Genomic DNA, 19,317 nt, shown 5'->3' with positions numbered 1-19,317 from the left:
CTAATAGTGTCGAATCTGGGTCAGGTGACCTAGGGGTCATCGAATGAATGAATTGAAGGTGATGATCTTCTAACTACAGTCTGTATCACGATTTAAATAGGTGGCCGAAGGCCTCATTAAATCCTGAATAGGAAGTGTCGTATCCCGTATCCTCCATCAATGGTGTTTCCTTCGTCTCAATAGTGTATGCAGAAACCGAACGAGGCGCTGTACTATGAGCTTGGCTGAGTGATCCCAAAAATGAGACCGTCACCGCTGTCACATATTGTGGGAAGTAATGGATGTCTGTCTCATTGGGTGGCCGGTAGGCCGCCTATCTAAGATATCTAGCTTACCAATATATGACTAAGCGAGGTCGAACTCCTAGGGGAAGGCGGTACCGGACGGCAGTATGCTCCGACACATATGACACACGCTAGCTTGCGAGTTTGTCGACTGATAGGCCGCTGTAACAATATCTCCCAGATCGTGGATCCGAATATCATCATCATTCCTTCTCCTTGGCTCCTTATACTGCAGAAGTTGGAGTAAAAAGAGAAACGACAGCGGTGAGTGTCTGCGAGCATAGACCTTATGCAGTGCTTAGTCAGCTCGTGCAGTTGTGCGATCGGCGAGGTCTCCGCCTCTTCACTGTCAAGACTGCACAGTCCGACATCTCCAACCGGAGGCAATCCGACTTAAATATCTCAATACACGCGCATTGCGGCATCATGTTATCCTCAACCTCTCTCCATAACCTGGGTTCATCAGAGCTACCACCATGACCAAACCTGTTGTTCTTCACCTAGGCGAACCCATCAAATACAATCGGGACTTCTATGACAATGACTTCCTTGCTCGCTTTGATGTCGTCCAGAACGACGCTTTGGACCGTCAATCATTCATAACGGCCCTCAAGAACAAGCGGTCTGAGGCGTTGCTCGTTTTGCTCATGTCCCCAGCTGATTAGTCGCAGGTACCGTGACTTCGTCGCCATCTTTCGGCCGCACTTTCAGTCCGGGGGTGAGATGGGTCAGTGGGACGATGAGCTCATCGGATTGTTGCCAGCCTCCGTTCGCATCTTTGCGTCTGCCGGAGCGGGGTTCAACTGGGCGGATGTCGAGGCTCTTGGACGCCGTGGAATCTGGTATGCCAATGGCGCCGGGGCGTCGGATGAGGCAGTATCTGATACAACCCTGTACATGATTCTTTCAGTCTTCAGGAACTTTACACAAGCTCAACTGGCAGCAAGGACGGCCGACCCTGAGATCTTCACCGCAACTCACAAGCTCATCGCGACCATCTCACACAATCCGCGCGGCCACGTCCTTGGCCTCGTGGGACTCGGCAACATCAGCAAGAAGGTTGCTGTGAAGGCACAGGCGCTTGGGATGCTTGTGCATTACTTTGATGTGGTCCGCCAAAGCCCTGAAGTAGAACAAAGTCTCGGAGTCACGTATCACGACACACTAGAGAGTCTGCTCAGGGTCTCCGACTGTGTCTCTCTACATACACCACTGAATCAGCATACAAAACACCTAATCAACAGCGAGACTTTGAAGCTCATGAAACCCGGTGCAAGATTGGTCAACACTGCTCGCGGAGAGGTGGTTGAGGAACAAGCTCTGGTCCAGGCACTGGAAAGGGGCTCGTTGTCCGCAGCTGGTCTGGACGTTCATTACCACGAACCCCAGGTGTCTCCACGACTGGCGGCCATGCAGAATGTCACTCTGACAACCCATATCGCAGGCGGCGCTTTGAACACTCGCATCAACTTTGAGCTTAACGCCATGAAGAACATCCTTGCGACCGTAGGATCGCAGGGCGAGTTTATTGGCCAACCGTCCACGCCTGTGAACGCGAAGCAGGTATTGGAATATCTCAAATCGCAGGCATAGGTTCTTCTTGTTGGCGGAAGAAACAGACATGGTAGCAAATAACAGGTCTCTGTTGAGGTTGTGGACACAAAATATACCAGTTAGTGGCGACTGAATAAACAAGGATTGAACTGGGACGGGTTTGACGCGATTATATACTTTGTGTGTAGCAACAATTCTATCATGCTCGTTGGAATCCCCCACTGGGCTAAAAAAATACAATGGGTACACGAGCCGGTCTGGAGTTAATAGAGCAACGAGGTTGCCTTGCCTGTGTTGAAGCTCTTGCATGTAGCTCTCCGCGAATGTGGCGATGCAACTGCTACTTTTCTGGAAAGAGCTTAACGCAGCCCAGAGTGATGGCCTCCATCAAACAAAATGCTTCACACAGCAACCAACGATACAGGCCACTGCATCAAGGTATCCAAATCCACAATCCCTGAAACATGAATTAGATTATTGATCTTCATAATTTCCTCGCCGAACGCGCCTCTTAGAAACCAATACCCGTCGAGAAGACAGAAAACACCATACAAGTATGCTAGAACTACCCAGGAGAAGTTCGCGATAGGATCATTGTCGTCGAGCGTCTCGAGGAATCCCTTTGACAACGTCTCGGGCCAGCCCATGACCGCTGCCTCCTCCATGTCAGCCTGCATCGCTAATCCAGACTGCGCGTCGTCTCTCTCATGCCGAGCAACAAAAAGGATCCGCATGTACATCTGCTCCAAGATATCGATTGCGTCTCTTTGTTCGCACAAGGCTTGCCCTTGGCTTCCGTATCGCGCTGGTGTTCCCCGGTCTGCCAGATCTGGCGCAGAGATGGACGCATGGTATGCCCGGATTCTCACAATAGCATCACAAGCCCCGCGACAGAATCTAGAAATCCGCCCAGTGCCTAAACTCCTTTGATCAGGAAAGGCATTGGCATGAAACATCTCTTGCGGGTAACTCTGCCAGTCGTCTGTTGCATACTTGAACTGCGTCATCACCCTAAGCGAGCCCAGTCTCAATTCTTGCCAGTGATGTCTGAGAACGCTCGTCAGCCCACGAATCAAGTAGATCCAATCAAGCCGCGGCCTGGCCACTATCAGCTGCCGTTGCCCATTGCCACAATCCAGCTCATCCAGGTTCCTGATGCGAAGCGAGGCAAACGCAAACGCGACCAGGAGCAATGCCCCGGCAAAAACATGATGGGCGTTTTCGTTCGATAGCGACCCCAATTCATTCCTAAACCCCTCTAAGCCCCGTTGGTGGTGCCTGATTACCGCCTGTAGATGGGAATCGGCCATACCAGCCGGTGATACATGCTCTGTATAGAAATAATCTAGCCCAGCGAGTGCGAGCTGCAGGTGCATGACATATTCAACCCGCGCAGCGAGCGCGGGGATAACAGTCTCCCAAGCGCGCTGTTTCGGCGGATTCAGCGACATATTCTTACTTGTATGCGCCATAAAATGCGACAGAAGCTGCAGGTCAATCATATTGAGGGATCCGGTATCACTTCCCGTCGGGTAGACAGAAGGCTCGCGTAGCGCGAACTGTAAGGGGTGAGGGGAGGCAGGCGCTGAACTCATAGCTGATCTCTCTCCCACTATGCGCTGTGAAGGGCCCCGGGGCTCTCTGGTCTCTTTTCCTGTTCCCCTCGCAGCACTAGCTCTTCCCCGTGGCGGTCCGGGGCCGGGGGGGTCAACAGGAAAATCACAGGACATGCCCCGCGCAGAACAAGAACCACAGACGGGCTTCACCTCGTCGCACTGCAAGGAAGTATGTCAGGCCACATTTAAACAAAGCGCAAATGACCACCGACTCACCTTGACCTTGCGGTTCTTACATGCAAAGCAGCCATGGCGCGACTTGGTGTGGCTGGCGCGCATCCGTTTGCGCGTCGCAATTGTTGACGTGTCAGCGGACGCCATTTCCAGACCGTACAGCGGTTAAAGCGTGCATTAGGTCAGATCAAAAAAACTCGCAGATTATTTGCAGACGCCATGGGTAGCAGTTCCCCCAGAGGAAGAAAGTCGGACGACAGGATACGTGGACCTTCGACCTTGCGCGGGTGCCAAGAACGGGGCCCAGCCACTCTACGGCCCTGGAGGAACTTGCTGGAGGAATTTCCTTTTATTATTTTTCGTCCTGCTTCATACATATGTGTTTGCTGTGTGGATCAAGGCTCGAGATATATGCTGGGTGTTCTATAGTCAAGACAAGATTTGGTCGAGGTAGCAAGTCCTAATGTGACAAGCTTATAGTGGCACAGGGAAAGCTATGCCTCTACCGGCTTTCTAGAGACACAATGGCAAGTGGAATACAAATAGAAAGACACACACAAAGGAATAAAAGGAACGCTGGCTCTAAGAACGACACAGGCGCTTTCCACCCCTTGGCGGCACAGCCTCCCACGACGGGCTTTCAGACCCTCTTGATCCCAGCGGCAGACCACCTTCATACGCATTCGTTGTTCCCAGTACCTTCCCCGGGTATGCAACCAGCAGCAGAGCCGCCTGCAGTGCCATCAACACCGCGTCAAACACATAGAGCAACCACTCCGTGCTCATGAGGTACCCCGAATTCCCCTGCACGAACTCAATGACGCGAAATACGGACCGGACGAAGATGAGAATGCATGCCCCGTATAAACAATACATCATCGCTTCCCACTGCCGAACCTGCGGGGTGTCCTGAAGGTTCTGTCCGGGGGCTGTTTTCACGCGGTAGTGGAAGATCGCGCTGACAATGACGAAGAAGCCGAAGAAGAGGAGCTGCACGGCGAGACCGACGATGACGATTGTTTCGCCATTGTCCATTGCTTCGAGTGTGCCCGCCGCCATGTACCCTCCGCCTGGGAAAGGGAACAGTGAGTTAGTTTGACCTCGGTGAATGTCGTCGCATTAGAGACGTCGGACGGCCTGCGTACCTCCGCATTGTAGCAGAAAAGAAATGACATCTCCCACAACAAAGACCTTTGTAAGATACTTGACCGGTATAAGAGACAGACTCTCCGCACGGAGTTTGACTATCAACCTTCCCAGAGTCATATAGATAGACGCCGCGAAAAGCGGCGGCGCAACGAGGATGAGCATTGTCTGAACAATGTAGGGGCCGAGGGCGAGAGTGTCGTAGTGCGAGAAGATCCTAGCAAAGTAACCACCAGCTTCGACTGAGGGGGTGTCCGTCATGAGCCTTCCAACTGATACAAGTGAGAGTAGATAGAGACACATACGAAGGAGGCCGATGACAAACGGTACGAAGAACCAAGTTCGGTAGCGGTAGAGAAGGTAGCTGTGGTAGAGGCCCAAGCCAACAAACACCGCGCCCACGATGGCTGCTGCAACTACAGATGGCGTGTAGCGGTAGAGCACAAAGATCTCGGGACTGGGGCTGGAGGAGTCTGCCATGATGGCTGTGTGTTGCATGCACTTGACCCAACCGTCAGTCTGCGGCCAGGCCAACTGTTATAGAATCTCGTATAACCGTGCGATGAAGATCTATACGAACGCAAATAGTATCGGCCAATGGGAGCTCTTGCTCGTGTTCGTATATCTCACGGTGGGTCTGAAGAAAAGAATGGGAATACTTCACTACGCTTGGGCCTATGGCTACGCCGGGGGTCAGCTGCAGGCATATGAATCTGACAGCCATGTCGGATAAGGCCAGAGGAGTCCTTCTCAAGGTTCCGAAGGTCTTAAGGTATTCTGAGATCAAGGAGAGAAGACAAGAAGTTCGGTTGGAAATGCAATATAGTTTTGGGTTTGACAATCTGGATATGTTGGTCGTTCTGGAAATAAGACACAAAGAACAAAACTATGTACAGGCAATGAGCGTCCATATATATCCGTAGCCGTCAAATCACTAGCTATGTTCGCGGTCAAATCTGTCAAATCGTCTGATATGCTCCATCAAAGCGTCTGCTTTGTTGTATCATAGCAGCCAGTATAGCCCTATCCCCGATTTGGCTTAGCTCTCAAATCGCCTGACATGACTGTCTGGCCTGTAAAAGGGTGCCTTCAGGGAAGAGATGATGATTATTCTTCGGAAGCGTGAGGCGCGACCGTATCCAGCTAGCTAATGTTCACGTCACCTGTCATGTGACAGAGTCGTCGTTGCTTAATAATAGCCTTGGCATCACGTTTTTGGGGTGTGAGTCTCATATGAGCTCTGCGGGTAGCTCGGGTGAGCTATGTACACGCCGGTAGGCCGCCTATCTAAGATAACTAGCTTACTAATAAATGACTAAGCGAGGTCGAACTCCTAGGGCAGGTGGTACCGGAGGGCAGTATGCTCCGACACCTTTGTCCCTCCGTTGTCGTCACACGCTAGGCGCGGCACAGTCAATCCATTGGCTGTAGAAGCTCGTCATCCTCTGACAAGGTCTTGATAGACTATATCAAGTAATATAATATATATATGCCTTAGCCCTATATTTATCTAGAATATTATTAATAATACCAAATATTATTAATATATTACCTCCTAAGAGTATATGAGCGTCAGCCTAGGTGTAAATTACTCGACATCAACCACTAATCATATGAAAGAATGAAGGTCTGATTTCTCAATCTAGCTGCACACGGTGGTTTAAATACACAGATAATAGAGACATAACTTTTGAACCGTGGAAATAGCAGAACAATTCTGCATAAACCTCGGTGATCGGAGGTCGTCATTCCGATATCCTAAATAGGCAGGTCGTACGGTCGACAGTATACTAGTAACATCCTCTCCTACTCCGCTCTCGGCCTCGCGAACGACTACTTCTCCTTCGGTGTTGAACGGGAAGAGTTCCAAGCGGAGAGCGAAACCGCGCGTCTGTTTTGCATTCCAATCCGATCCTTGTCCAGATAGTCGGACAAACAATGCTCTCGACTTTCCCCAGAACGAAGTTGTTAATGGCTCATTTGGCCTGGTGCCTCGTTTTCCCTCCAGGCTATTTTCATCGAGACATCCTCACCAGCTTCTTGGACTGAATCTACACATCCAATTCTACAGACTAGTCCGCTCTTCAGATATTCCATCTTGACACAAAGCCGCTTGCCTTCGTGGTTGACGTTAAAGCATTTGCTGGAAGCCTTGACATCGCTGCCGGGGCTGGCATCGCAAGCACCCAACAGCCATGATTATACTCCGTACAAACGGGTCGATTCCTATAATAGAGTAGTGGCCCTCTATTATTCACCAGTTATGAGTTCTGGATTGGGTCTCATGGCTGGCTTCCTCTTGCAAATCAAGACTCCGCAAGCTTTCCCCACCTTCTTGATCGCCCTTAACCGTCCTTATCAAGTCTTAGCCCACCTTGGCCGATGGTCTTCTCTCCATTCTCCACTGACTCCCCTCTCCAACGCCCCATTGTCCGTCTGGGGAAATCTGGGGCCCCCGCACTTTTTGGTTGGTAGCTCGGAGACCAGTCCGCATCATGCCACTTCTGCAGGGTCTCAAATAGCTGTCAATCCCGGGTGCTTCCACTCGGACCAGGCTTCATTCCATCCCGTACTTCAATATGGATCAAGCCAAACAGCAGATTGAGACCATTGACAAGGTCGGCGTTGCTCCTCTACAGGAGCTACCGCTCCCAGTAGAGTTGGAGGAGCATTGTCCTGAGGATTTGCAACGGATGGAGAATAGGCTGGTCAGGCATCTGGACATCCATCTAATGCCGGCGGTGGTGATTCTTTTCTTGATGAACATCCTTGATAGGTAATTCTGCTTGCAAATTCGTCAATCCAGCTGCTCATGCATTCAGGAACAACATCGCTAATGCCAAAATCTCTGGCCTGCCAGACTCACTCGGCATCACCAATACGCAATACAACACTTGTCTTATGATCTTCTACGTTGGCTGTATGTTCCCTGCTCTTCTCTCAGGCAAGCCCTAACCGTCGTAGATGTGCTCACTCAGGTTCCGTCAAACATCCTTATCCTCAAGGTCAAACCCTCGCTGTACATCGGGTGTGTCACGGCAGCCTGGGGCATTGTCTCCCTGTGCCAGGCTTTCACTACAAACTTCGCAGGCCTCTTCATCTGTCGGTTCATCCTCGGACTTGTGGAAGGCCCGTTTCTCCCCGGTGTCTTCTTGCTCCTCTCGTGCTGGTACAAGCGGTCCGAGTTGCCGCCCAGGATTGCCATTCTCTATGGAGCGAACATGCTCGCGAGCGCTTTCGGTGGACTGATTGCAGCGGGCATCATTAGTCGAATGGAGAATAAATTGAACCGGCCTGCATGGGTATGTTCCTTTTCCCGACCTCAGTGTGCTTGTTCGCTGACCATCGTAGCAATGGCTTTTCATCATCGAGGGCGCCATGACAATTGCCATCGCCTTGCTTGTCATTCCATTCATTCCGGATTTCCCCGGTACGACCAAAAGGTGGTGGCTCAATCGTGAGCAACAACTGCTGGCAGTATGTCTACTCCATTTCCACCTTTTTTTTTTTTTTTTTTTTTTTTTTTTTTCAAGATCCCAACTGTTTCAGGACTGGCGGCTCCAAAACGAAAATGCCGGTATCGTGGACTCAGATCCCAAGTCCCTCACCTGGGGCGTCAAGCAGGCTGTCCGCGACCCAAAGTTATACATGTTTATCGTCCTGCAGATGTCGCTCATCACGGCGCAATCTTTCAACAACTTCTTTCCATCCATTGTCGGCACCCTCGGGTACAACGACACTATAACTCTCCTCCTCACGGCGCCCCCCTATTTCGCCGCGTTCATCTGCTCGCTATGCATATCCTTCCATGCCGCGCATAAGCAGGAGCGCGGTCTGCATATCGCAATCCCCCTGCTCTTTTCTTTTCTCGGGAACCTCCTCGTACGCAGTCGCCCAAGCCCTTCCTTGCCCTGTGAAATTTGACTAACATCAACCAGGCAATGTTCATCCCCACAACCGGCGGCCGCTATTTTAGCATGTTCCTCATGACAGCAGGCTCCTACTCCCCCTACAACCTCTGCGTATCCTGGCTAAGCTCATCCCTCCCCCGGCCCCGTGCCAAACGCGCCGCCGCCCTCGCAATCATGAACCTCATGGGCGCGGGCGTCGCGCATTTCTATACCTCGTATATGTTTCCCGATTCGCAGCAGCCGAGGTACTATGCCGGCGGCGGGATCATGAGCGGGGCGTGTCTGCTCTGCGCGGTTATGGCGATGGTTATTAAGTGGTATTTGAGAAGGGAGAATAAGAGGATGGATGAGGAGGAGCTGGAAGGGAGGATTGGGGATGGGGAGGAGAGTGTTGGGGTTGGGGTTGGCACTGGGGCTGTCAGTCATAGGCTTGGGGAGGAGCAGGTTATTTCGTTTAGATATGTGCACTAGGTAGATGCGGCAATCAGTCGATGAGAAACTGACATGAACCAAAGCTCCCCGCCACCATGTGTCATTTGTGGTACTGCGAGACCCCGACGTGATGTTTCTGCCTTGGTGTCTGGATTCTAGTTTGCTCCAGACATAAGGAGAATGACGTCATGCGTACACAACAAACGCGTCTCGTTGCAATCACAACAGAACAGCAATGATACGTTTAGACGAGCCCAATATTGAATTGGCAGACATGGACTGTAAATTATAAAGGACACCGCAATTAACTAAAGAGCGATCAGGGGAAAAAAGCACCGAGGTAGTGAGCATTCCGGCGAGGACGGCTGGCCGACGGGCTCGAAACCCTAGATATATATCTCGACAGTGCGGGCAGGAGGCGGTTGGTATCTCGAACAAAGCGTTGCAGAAATCAACAAAACAACAAACCTGAAGTGTAGGATACGGAACGGCACCATCATTGGAGACCCCTTTCCCAACGGCTCCTCCAATTTCGGGGTTAGCCTTGCATTAGTAAATGAAGTACGAAAGTGCATGACGAGTGTACGGGTTCGGCCTCGGGATGCAGGCGCCACCTCGGGCCACCTGCAGGCTGCAGCAAAACATGCAGTGTGATCGAGGCCAAGAAGGATGCTCACAGCACTACGCCTTCGGCTTCTGGCCATACGCCACAATTCTGTAAGGTGTTAGCGATGTTGTCTATCCTCAACTGCCGAGAAGCCGCACATACATCGACCAATAAGCGTGAACTCGGGGATTGACAATATCCTTGCGAGACGCCTTCAGCAGCTCCTCATGCTCCTCCGGCGTCATCCCCAGAATCTGGATACACAACCTGGCTGAGAACCCATGCAGCCCGTCCAGAGTGTTCACCATATTCCACTCCCCAATCTTCTTGAGATGCTTATCCTTGGGCCATGCATTCTGCGGCCATTTGTACTTGACCTCCGTCACGTTCTGAAACCCGACCCCTTCCATCAGCTTTTGATAGCTGTCGGCCAGTGCCCCGTCTCGTCCGACAACACGGAGCCCCTCCATCATCTTGTTGTTGAGCGTCTCGAATGGTGTCCCTTGCATGGTGCCGTCGTCAGAGCGAACGGGGAAGCTGAAATCCATGAGCTCGAACCATCCACCCGGGGCAAGATTGTCGTATGCCTGCTGGAATAGTCGCTGCTCGTCGGCGATCGAACCAGACAACATGCGGCCGTGAATAAAGTCAAATTTCTGCGAGTAAGTCCACGGCTGCTCGTAGTCGTCGATCTCGAACTTGAGGTTTGGCGGGATCCACGAGGGCTGGATGGGACTGAGATCCATGCCGATCACGTTGGCTGACGGGTGTTGGTCTGCAAAGTCGATCGCCCAGATGCCTGTTCCAGTGCCGATGTCCAACACATTTTGGATCGTTGACGGTAGCGGAGAGAGGTACAGCTTGCGGTTCATGGAGATCAGGCAGATCTCGTGCTGCATGTCGAGACGCTCTTGCTCCTGCTCATCTTCGGGGATGTAGTACTGGCCTGCCGAGTACTTGTGGTAGCCACGCCCATTCTCACGAACGCTTAGGAGGAGACTGGAGCGCAGACTTTCGGTGTAAGTGGTTGAAGCTGACTCGGAGTAGGAGGAATCCGAGTCGGCCGCTTCAGGCTCAATGATGGCTGACGAGGGGGTGGCCATTGTGATGATTAACTATATGGTGTACAGGTAACTTGGTGGTTGTTAACGTGGATATTCACCGAGGAGGGATAAAGTCATGGCCAGATCACACCGACTCGAGATTCTTTATACGGACCTTAACGATAGAGTGTCCCCACCGCTCGTGGCGGGGGACGGGTTCAACCGCGTCCACTTTTGAGGCTAAAGCAGACGGACTCGCATGGCGTGGTGCTGGCTTATCATGGTGGTTTGTCCACGCCGAGTCTAGGCAGGGCCCGAAGGATGAGCCGTTGCAAAACTAACTGGAGATTTTCCCCTTTTTGGTAGGAGACTTCCGGCCTGGTATAGCCCCCCATCCATGCGATGTCACTGTAAATTGTCGCATTTGTCTCGTGGCAAGTGGGGATGGTGTCTTAATATCTTAATGTTAACCCCCATAAATATCCGACTGTCCGCGTGGCGAGACGTTCCTTCCGACCTTCCATGGCCTTGACCGCATCATATCCAATATGGGTCTTTTTACTCCTGCACTTCTTATTGCTTCGGCGTATGTCGCCTATGTCGGAGGATTAGGGCTCTACCGTCTGCTCTTCCACCCACTCGCCAGGTTCCCAGGCCCCAAGTATGCCGCACTCAGTCGCTGGCATGAATACTACTACGATGGCTACCTGCCCGGAAAATTCATGTGGTGGATAGAAGAGCAGCACAAGCGATATGGTGCGTCTGTAATTTCAACGTTACTGTATATAACTCGACCTAATGTCGCGTAGGCCCCATCGTCCGAATCACCCCAGACGAGCTTCACATTCTCGACGCAGACCTCTGGGACACAATCTACACCAAAGCCGGTCGCGTCGACAAATACGACTGGCTCTCTGTTCGCTTCGGCAACGCCAACTCGGTCCTGAGCACTGCGCCCGACAACCTCCATCGCATTCGACGAAATGCCTTGAACCCCTTCTTCTCGCGACAGCGCATCCTCGGACTGCAAGATATCATTCGACAAAAGCTCAACATTCTCATCAAGCGCGTTGACGAGTTTTGCGGGGCGGACTCGCCCATGCCGCTGCACCGCGGGTTCACGGCGTTTAGTGAAGATGTCATTATGAAGTACAGCTTTGGCCGCGATTATGATGCTCTTTCCAAGAAGGACTGGAGTCTTCTGCTGCACGACCCATTCTTTGGCGTTATGGTTACGGGGAACACTGCATTGCAGTTCCCTATTGTACCGAAGATCATGAATGCGTTACCTCACTCGTGGATTGAGAAGCTTGACCCGCACTATGCGTTGATCTTTCAGATGCAGAGGGTATGTCCAACTTGTGCACTCTCAGATACCCCAAGATACTGACCACGATAGGACTTTGGTAAACAAATTGACGAGATCAAAGCCACCGGTCCGTCAGAGAAAGCCGGCAACACGGTCCTCTCAGCGCTCATTGACGGCGATCTCCCAGCATCAGAGAAAGCGGACCTGCGACTACGCGACGAAGCACAGCTGCTCATCGGTGCCGGTCTCACAACCACCGCATGGACCCTCAGCGTGGGCACATTTTTCCTCCTGGACAACCCCAAAGTCCTGGCCCGGCTCCGTGAAGAGCTCGACGCCGCTGTACCAGCCTACGACCCGCAAAACCCAAGCGCTGGACTGGAGTGGACAGAGCTGGAGAAGCTCCCATATTTGACGGCCGTTATCAAAGAGGCAGTGAGACTCTCGTACTCGACTACATCTCGCAACGTGCGACTCTTGCCGAAGCCGATCACGTTTAATGAATGGGTCATTCCTGCCCGCACGCCGGTTTCCATGACAATCCCGTTTCTCAACCACGACGAGGAGATCTTCCCTGACTCGAAATCATTCGTTCCTGAGCGCTGGTTGAACTCGCCAAGGGCGAAGAATGGGTCGCCACTTGAACGGTACTTTGTTGGTTTCGGAAAGGGGACGAGGTCGTGCCTTGGGCTGAAGTATGTTTTCATCCGCCAGCAGACTTAAAGATTATACTAACTATTGACAGCCTTGCGTGGTGCGAGCTATACCTGGTCTTCGCCTCACTATTCCGCTTCTTCGACTTTGAATTGTTCGAGACTGATATTACGGACGTTGAGCTGGCCCATGACTTCTTCCTCCCATTCCCAAGACTGGACTCACAGGGCATTCGTGTATTCCCCAGATTGCGAGAGTGATGCTGTACATGTACCTAGCTATAAACTACTCCAACTCAACATCCTCGTCGTCATGAAAAACAACAGTCCCCCAGTTGGGAACATTAAACCTCTTTCCCTTCGGCAGTGCCAACCCATCCATAGCCTGCAACTCCTCCTGATTAAGCACGAAATTCCTCTGCAAGTTACTCGCAATGCGCACAGGGTTCGTACTCTTTGGAATAACACTCCACCCCCTCTGAATTCCCCAAGAGAGCATAACATTGCCCGTCTCCACACCGCGCTTCTTTGCAATATCCACGATAACTGGGTGACTGTGAAGCGTACTCCCACTCCCACCAAGCGGCCCAAACGCCGTCTGATGGATCCCCTCCTCTCGGCAGAATGCATTCAGTTTATTCTGCGGGAGCAGAGGCTGAATCTCTGTCTGGTTTACGGCGGGAACAACTTGAGCTTTCTCAAGTAGTCTTGTAAGATTGACAGTCGAGAAATTCGCAACACCAATCGCTCTGACTTTGCCTGTCGCTAGTAGCTTCTCCATCTCAGCCCATGTATCTATAAAGTCCCAACCCTTGGCATGGATAGTCCGGTCTTCCTTCCCGTAGTTCACCTCACCGGGGGATGGGTCCAGCGTTAAGGGCCAGTGCATGAGGTAGAGGTCGACGTAGGTGAGGTTTAGGTCGCGGAGGGATTTGTCCAGTGCGGCTTCGACGCGGCGGTGGTCGGAGGACCAGCTTTTTCAATTAACATTGATTGCCATATTCTTAGTATGCGTGGATGGGTTGGGTAAATGGCTTACAGCTTTGTAGTCACAAAGTATTCATGTCGAGGAATTTTGATGTTCTTGAAGACCTGGCCTATCTCTGCTTCATTTCCGTCTGCGCTCATCAGCGTTAATCCAAGGGTACATCGCAACGAAGGTGTTCGAGAACATACAAAGAGGTGCACAGTCCTGGGAGAGTCAGTAATGTGAAATACACATATGAGGTTCGTAGTAAATACAAAGTGACGATATCCCGCATCAAACGCAGCCTGGACAGCCGCTGCTGCTTCGCCGGGTCCAGCCTTCCAGGTGCCGAAACCCACGGCCGGGATCTTCGCGCCTGTGTTGAGGGTGAACGATTGTGTTGCCATGATTGTTTGTAGCCTAATTGCCGTGCAAGGAGATAATATTGAGCTCAGGGCTATATAAGACTTTGTATGAAGTCCGGCACACCAGTCTGGATCTACCTCCAACCCCGCGGTTGATTCTGGTGCGGGGAGAAGACCGATGGGGCGTTGCGCGGAGTATATCCGGGCACTACCAGTCATTTACACAAGATGGACTCAAGTGGGCTTGAAGCGTGAATACCGGAAATAGCAGTTGGTCATACTAATCGTCATATCTTCATTCAGCCAAACGTCCCTACCACCGCCAACATAAACAGCCCTACGCAGTCCTCTCGACATGCGCCGCCTCGCCATCACTCTTCCTAGGCCCAACCTCAGCACGATCAATATCCTTATCCTTATCTTCTCGGACGCTTTGCAGAACAGTCTCCGCCTTCGTTGGATACGCATGTCTCCACATCGTCCAAAGCGGGCGCTGGAACAAGTCGTCCATACTTTCGATAGACCTTCCCTTCAACTCAGGCAGGCAAAAAAAGATAAACGCCACGCCGAGATATGTCAGCTGTGCGTAGAGCAGGAACACGCCGTACCCCATGTTCGTGATCATGTTTGGCGTCGCGCGAGTGATGCCGTAGTTTACGATCCAGTTTGTGAAGAAGCAGAAGCCCATGCAGAGGGAGCGCTAGACGTAGTCAGTGCAAGACTTCGCAAATAGGAGAGGACAGGAGACATACAATACGAGTCGGAAAAATCTCCGCGGCAACAATGTAGCAAGCTACGCTGTGGCCGAAAGACCAGCCAAAAGCGTAGAGGTAGATCCAGACGATTCCGACAATTCCACCAGCTGGAGTCCCACCCATCTCGGCGGTGTCGGTACCAGCGAAGCGGAGATAGAGAGCGAGATAGAGCATAGCAGTAGCTTGGATCGTCGCACCGATCAGCAGTGGGAGACGCCGACCGACGCGGTCAACGAGATATCCAACATAGAAGATCGTGGCAGCTACTTTGACGGCCCCGTAGACCCCTGTTGTCAGTAGGGAGCTGTCGTCTTTGACGCCAATGAGCTCGAATATTTGGGGTGCGTAGTACTAGTCATGTTAGTATTGTTTTGTTGAATGTAAGTCATAAATCATGACTTACATTCAACGAGTCCGTTCCAGTCAATTTGTGGAAGAGGAAGAGTAGAACGGCAAGAACAAATCGCTGCAGATTACTTCTGTTTCCAAAGATATCCTTGATGACGACCCAGTAGTTGTGGCCCTCAAATGTCTCCTGCTCAAACTGCACCTGGGCCTGAATCTCGCGAAACTCCTGTTGGACGTAGGGATGGTCTGGAGGCAGTTTACGCAGACGGCAGAGGTTCTTCAGTCCCTGGTCCGCCTTGCCATGGTTAATCAGATATCGAGGCGTCTCCGGAATCCAAGGAATCATCAACACCAACAAACCACCCGGAATAAGCTGAATGCTCATGGCCGTCTGCCACTGTGAATTATCAAACTCAATCCCCGGACGCTCCCAGAGGGCAACAGCATAGTTAACCCAGAAAGCGAGCATGAGCGAAGTAACAATCATGAGGTTGTAGGTGGCCGTCATGGACCCGCGCACCGACTTTGGAGAGTTCTCAGCAAGGAATTGAGGACTCAGCATAGAGCTTGCGCCGACTCCGAGGCCGCCGATGAATCGTCCTGCAAGGAAGACATCGTAATTTGGGACCATTTGCAGCGCGGCACCGAGCATGAAGACGAGACCCCATAGAAAGACCGACCACTTTCGACCTAGGTAGTCGGATGTAGGTGCGGCGAGAAGGGACCCAGCGGCGCCTCCAGCGGCGACCATGGCTGCGATTGTTCCCTATCATCCATTTCCTTTAGAAGAGGAAAGAGTGTGATGTGAATAACTCACCTTGCGATTATCGACCTCGTCTTGAGGGATATTGGTCAAGCCAAAGGCGTTCTGGAATGACTCCAGAGTCAGAATGCCCCCGATGTTGCCGGTATCAAACCCGTAGAAACACCCAGCCCAGGCCAGGGTGACCATGAGGTACAGCAACCGGAGATTGAAGATCTCCTTGGGATCGGTTTTGGCATCTTTACTGGCCCAGAGACTCGTGCCGCCAGCCATTTTGAGAACGATAAAAATAAATGACTGTCAAGCGAAGTTAGGACGAAAGGGAGGGCTACTTAAGCACACACTGCATACTGAAACGTCCCCGCTTTGTGCCAGTTCCCCATGGGGTTTGCACTGCTGATCACTTTGATACCGGACAGGCTTCCGACGAGTGTTTGACGAATGATTAATCAGGCGATTCGTCTCGGGGGAAAACCGCAGGTTCGGATTGCCTCCGCACAGCACTCAGCCTTAAGAGAACTGCCGATACATGCGGACTTGGGCAGCGCAAATCAATCACCAGGAAAGAAAGTATGTCGGTTACTCAAGAAACATTACCCAGTCTACTCGACGGCACTGTTCGACATGGCTCAAGGTCATATACCTACCAAGAAGCCTACCTGCGACCGGCGACCGTCCAGTGCCATGCCTCCAATTTACTGCGCCTGCCAAACGGCGATCTTCTCTGTACCTGGTTTGGCGGAAATATGGAAGGAAAACCTGATATCAGCATCTACCTAGCCCGTCTGCCATCTGGAGAACAGCAATGGAGCGAGGCCATAAAGGTGACGCACGACGACACCCGCAGCGAACAGAACCCAGTGCTCTTTCACCACCCATCAGGCGAGCTTTGGCTCCTCTATACATCGCAGCACGGCGGCAATCAAGACTCCGCTATCGTCAGGCGAGTTACCTCGTCCAATGACGGACGCACCTGGAGCAGCCCATCAGTGCTGTTCGACGACCCAGGCACCTTCATCCGCCAACCGGTCATGATTCTCGACAACGGGGTCTTCGTAATTCCAACATTCAAATGCCGTGTTGAGCCAGGCGCGAAATGGATAGGCAACGACGATTTCTCCGCAATTCGCATATCCTCAGACCAGGGCCAGACATGGTCGGAGATTGCTGTCCCAGGAAGTACTGGCTGCGTGCACATGGAGATACAACGCCTCAAGAACGGAAGTTACCTCGCGCTCTATCGTAGTCGCTGGGCAGATTTCACCCATGCCTCGACTTCGCCCGACGGTCTACAATGGAGCGTGCCCCAGCCGACGTCGCTGCCAAACCCCAACGCAGGAATCTGCTTCGACGTCCTACCCTCTGGGCGGGTCGTCGTGGTGTACAACCACTCGTCACGAGCAAACGCCCAAGGACGCAGAGAAGGTCTCTACGACGAGATTACCGAGGGTGTAGACATCCGTCCAAACCAGAAAAAACGGACAGATGGTAGAGAGGCATTCTGGGGAGCACCTCGCGCACCACTCAATGTTGCATGGAGCGACGATGATGGGAAGACGTGGAAACATCGCATATTGGAAGAGGGCGATGGCTTCTGTCTGACGAATAACAGCGAGCAGAAGCTAAATCGGGAATTGTCATATCCGAGTATGCTGGTGGCTGATGGGAAGGTTCATATTGCGTTTACGTTTTGGCGGCAGACTATTAAGTTTGTTACGCTTGGGGAGGATTTCTTTGCATAGATAGAATAGAATCTGTTATTAGATTTCAATCTAGTTCATAATCACCCAGTAACATAGTTGAAGAATGCGGCAAGCAAATTGTAAGAGGGTAGGTTTTTCCATCTCGATATACATCACACTCTGTGTGTGATATCCCTCTTGAGCTTCTTATCTCACAAACGCATGTTATGGAATTCAACAAACGTCCAGTTGCTGGCTATTCGGGTTCTATCAGCTTTCCCTTCCTTGCATTTGCTTCATTAACATCCTCGTCTCCGGTCCCGTACCAGACTTGATGCTGAAGTTCTGTCTATCATTGTTATCTAACTTAATGCACGCTATCTTTACACCAGATCAGGAATTGACTGCTCAATTTCCACCAAATGCTGCATAACCTGCACAACCCATTCTTGCTTCTCCTTTCCAGAGGGCTTATAGGGCTTTCGAGGCCAGAATGCCTTTTCATCTGTGACGCCCGCGCCAGGACCAGCAAAGTAACCCGCGGCAAATTTGGTCGGTGGAATTCCTTCCTTACAAGCTTTTTCAGCTTGAGCTATGAGCCCCTGCAGCTTCGTCGCCTCTTGCACTTTGCCCTCTTTCCATAGCGCATACAGCCGAGCCACGGACTTGGGGAAGACATTGCCGATTCCTGTTACGCACCCTGAGCCACCACCAATCAGACAGGGGAGCAGCCAATCTGAGGATCCGGCATAGACGCTGAACTGCTGGTGGCTATACTCGTGCGTTAACCGAGTAACCTTTCCGGCATTTCCGCAGGTGAGCTTTGTGCCGACAATGTTGGGGTGCTGGGCGAGCTCTGACATGACATCTGAATTCAGGTCGACGCCGTTGCACATTGCGGGGAACTGCATACTTTGTTAGCGTATACCGGCCATCATTGCAGCAGATCACGTACACTGTATATCACAATTGGAATAGGACTGTTATCAGCGACCTCGCGGTAGAAATCCACAATCACATCCTTGGTGACTGCCTTGACCCAGTATGACGGCGGCAGCAAGAGGCCAAAGTCAGCACCAGCCTCGTGCGCATCCTGAGAAAGGCGTATAGACTCGTTCGTCGACTGTCCGCTGATACCAGCAACGATTGGAAAATCAGGTAAGCCCAGGTCCGTCGCAGCTCGACGCGCAACTCGCACCAGCTCTTGCCGCTCGGTCGCAGATAGAAGCACAGCTTCTGCGGTCGTTCCGGCCATGACTAGACCATCCACGCCTCCGCGGATTAAGTAGGCAAAGTATTTGTAGGAGGCTTCATAGTCGACTTCTTGTCGCGCGGTGGGCTGATAGAGGGAGAGGACGGGACAGTAGATTCCTGCTGGCAAAGGCTTTGCCTTTTGAGCAATGTTCGACGTCATGTTCAAAGACGGCTCGCAACCAGATGTTCAATATCGTACCCCGTAGCAACAAGCGCGCCTCGGCAAATGTTGTCTTATAACCAAATTCAACTATCGCTTTCTCCCCGCGATTGGCCTCATCGGAGGTTGACCGAGCGGCGGACACCAGTCCGGTTGCTCATTTATATCGTCAGCCATTGGCCCAACATTGAGGAGATGATGGGGAAGCAAATGTGAAAGGACACTTGCAGCGAGTCATGCAACAATGGGGCCATGGCCAAGGCTGGTCCCCGTGGGGGAGGGGCCTGTCGCTAT

At 51.9% G+C, this 19,317-nt stretch overlaps 9 protein-coding genes across 9 annotated transcripts; 4 read left to right on the top strand and 5 right to left on the bottom strand.

The window, feature by feature from the left end:
* Positions 1-663: 663 nt before the first annotated feature.
* BDV17DRAFT_160026 (D-mandelate dehydrogenase-like dehydrogenase) lies at positions 664-2,121 on the top strand. Its single transcript, XM_073754637.1, has 2 exons — positions 664-906; positions 956-2,121. The coding sequence occupies exons 1-2, from the start codon at positions 761-763 to the stop codon at positions 1,875-1,877; spliced, it is 1,068 nt and encodes a 355-aa protein (XP_073613031.1). The 5' UTR covers positions 664-760; the 3' UTR covers positions 1,878-2,121.
* BDV17DRAFT_160021 (Zn(II)2Cys6 transcription factor) lies at positions 2,059-3,858 on the bottom strand. The gene is made up of 2 exons (XM_073754636.1): positions 3,671-3,858; positions 2,059-3,613 (listed from the first exon to the last, which is right to left on the bottom strand). Exons 1-2 carry the CDS (start codon positions 3,773-3,775, stop codon positions 2,240-2,242), a joined length of 1,479 nt encoding a protein of 492 aa, XP_073613030.1. The 5' UTR covers positions 3,776-3,858; the 3' UTR covers positions 2,059-2,239.
* A 126-nt stretch (positions 3,859-3,984) lies between these two features.
* Positions 3,985-5,616, bottom strand: BDV17DRAFT_270228 (RTA1 domain-containing protein). The gene is made up of 2 exons (XM_073758661.1): positions 4,774-5,616; positions 3,985-4,698 (listed from the first exon to the last, which is right to left on the bottom strand). The coding sequence occupies exons 1-2, from the start codon at positions 5,270-5,272 to the stop codon at positions 4,211-4,213; spliced, it is 987 nt and encodes a 328-aa protein (XP_073613029.1). The 5' UTR covers positions 5,273-5,616; the 3' UTR covers positions 3,985-4,210.
* A 1,737-nt stretch (positions 5,617-7,353) lies between these two features.
* BDV17DRAFT_293813 (major facilitator superfamily domain-containing protein) lies at positions 7,354-9,156 on the top strand (the record flags this gene model as incomplete). The annotated part of the gene is made up of 6 exons (XM_073762705.1): positions 7,354-7,550; positions 7,597-7,694; positions 7,739-8,076; positions 8,126-8,251; positions 8,324-8,656; positions 8,713-9,156. 6 exons carry the CDS (start codon positions 7,354-7,356, stop codon positions 9,154-9,156), a joined length of 1,536 nt encoding a protein of 511 aa, XP_073613028.1.
* On the bottom strand, positions 9,062-11,164 carry BDV17DRAFT_270222 (class I SAM-dependent methyltransferase). The gene is made up of 3 exons (XM_073758660.1): positions 10,943-11,164; positions 9,887-10,858; positions 9,062-9,832 (listed from the first exon to the last, which is right to left on the bottom strand). Exons 2-3 carry the CDS (start codon positions 10,825-10,827, stop codon positions 9,799-9,801), a joined length of 975 nt encoding a protein of 324 aa, XP_073613027.1. The 5' UTR covers positions 10,828-10,858; positions 10,943-11,164; the 3' UTR covers positions 9,062-9,798.
* A 60-nt stretch (positions 11,165-11,224) lies between these two features.
* On the top strand, positions 11,225-13,003 carry BDV17DRAFT_159963 (cytochrome P450). The gene is made up of 4 exons (XM_073754635.1): positions 11,225-11,523; positions 11,577-12,115; positions 12,167-12,771; positions 12,822-13,003. Exons 1-4 carry the CDS (start codon positions 11,316-11,318, stop codon positions 12,988-12,990), a joined length of 1,521 nt encoding a protein of 506 aa, XP_073613026.1. The 5' UTR covers positions 11,225-11,315; the 3' UTR covers positions 12,991-13,003.
* Positions 13,004-13,015: 12 nt separating this feature from the next.
* Positions 13,016-16,284, bottom strand: BDV17DRAFT_299859 (uncharacterized protein; the record flags this gene model as incomplete). The annotated part of the gene is made up of 8 exons (XM_073763966.1): positions 15,982-16,284; positions 15,220-15,930; positions 14,814-15,167; positions 14,403-14,761; positions 13,972-14,116; positions 13,906-13,921; positions 13,769-13,847; positions 13,016-13,703 (listed from the first exon to the last, which is right to left on the bottom strand). The coding sequence occupies exons 1-8, from the start codon at positions 16,198-16,200 to the stop codon at positions 13,016-13,018; spliced, it is 2,571 nt and encodes an 856-aa protein (XP_073613025.1). The 5' UTR covers positions 16,201-16,284.
* Positions 16,285-16,499: 215 nt separating this feature from the next.
* BDV17DRAFT_299858 (sialidase family protein) lies at positions 16,500-17,669 on the top strand (the record flags this gene model as incomplete). Its single annotated transcript, XM_073763965.1, has 1 exon — positions 16,500-17,669. One exon carries the CDS (start codon positions 16,500-16,502, stop codon positions 17,667-17,669), a length of 1,170 nt encoding a protein of 389 aa, XP_073613024.1.
* A 159-nt stretch (positions 17,670-17,828) lies between these two features.
* BDV17DRAFT_270218 (dihydrodipicolinate synthase family protein) lies at positions 17,829-19,159 on the bottom strand. The gene is made up of 2 exons (XM_073758659.1): positions 18,565-19,159; positions 17,829-18,514 (listed from the first exon to the last, which is right to left on the bottom strand). The coding sequence occupies exons 1-2, from the start codon at positions 19,021-19,023 to the stop codon at positions 17,993-17,995; spliced, it is 981 nt and encodes a 326-aa protein (XP_073613023.1). The 5' UTR covers positions 19,024-19,159; the 3' UTR covers positions 17,829-17,992.
* Positions 19,160-19,317: the final 158 nt, after the last annotated feature.

This window comes from Aspergillus undulatus, assembly GCF_047715775.1.
Source record: "Aspergillus undulatus strain CBS 261.88 unplaced genomic scaffold BDV17scaffold_45, whole genome shotgun sequence".
NCBI classification, from domain to species: domain Eukaryota; kingdom Fungi; phylum Ascomycota; class Eurotiomycetes; order Eurotiales; family Aspergillaceae; genus Aspergillus; species Aspergillus undulatus.
Note: the sequence above shows the minus strand (reverse complement) of the source record. Positions and strands in the feature narration are given on the sequence as shown.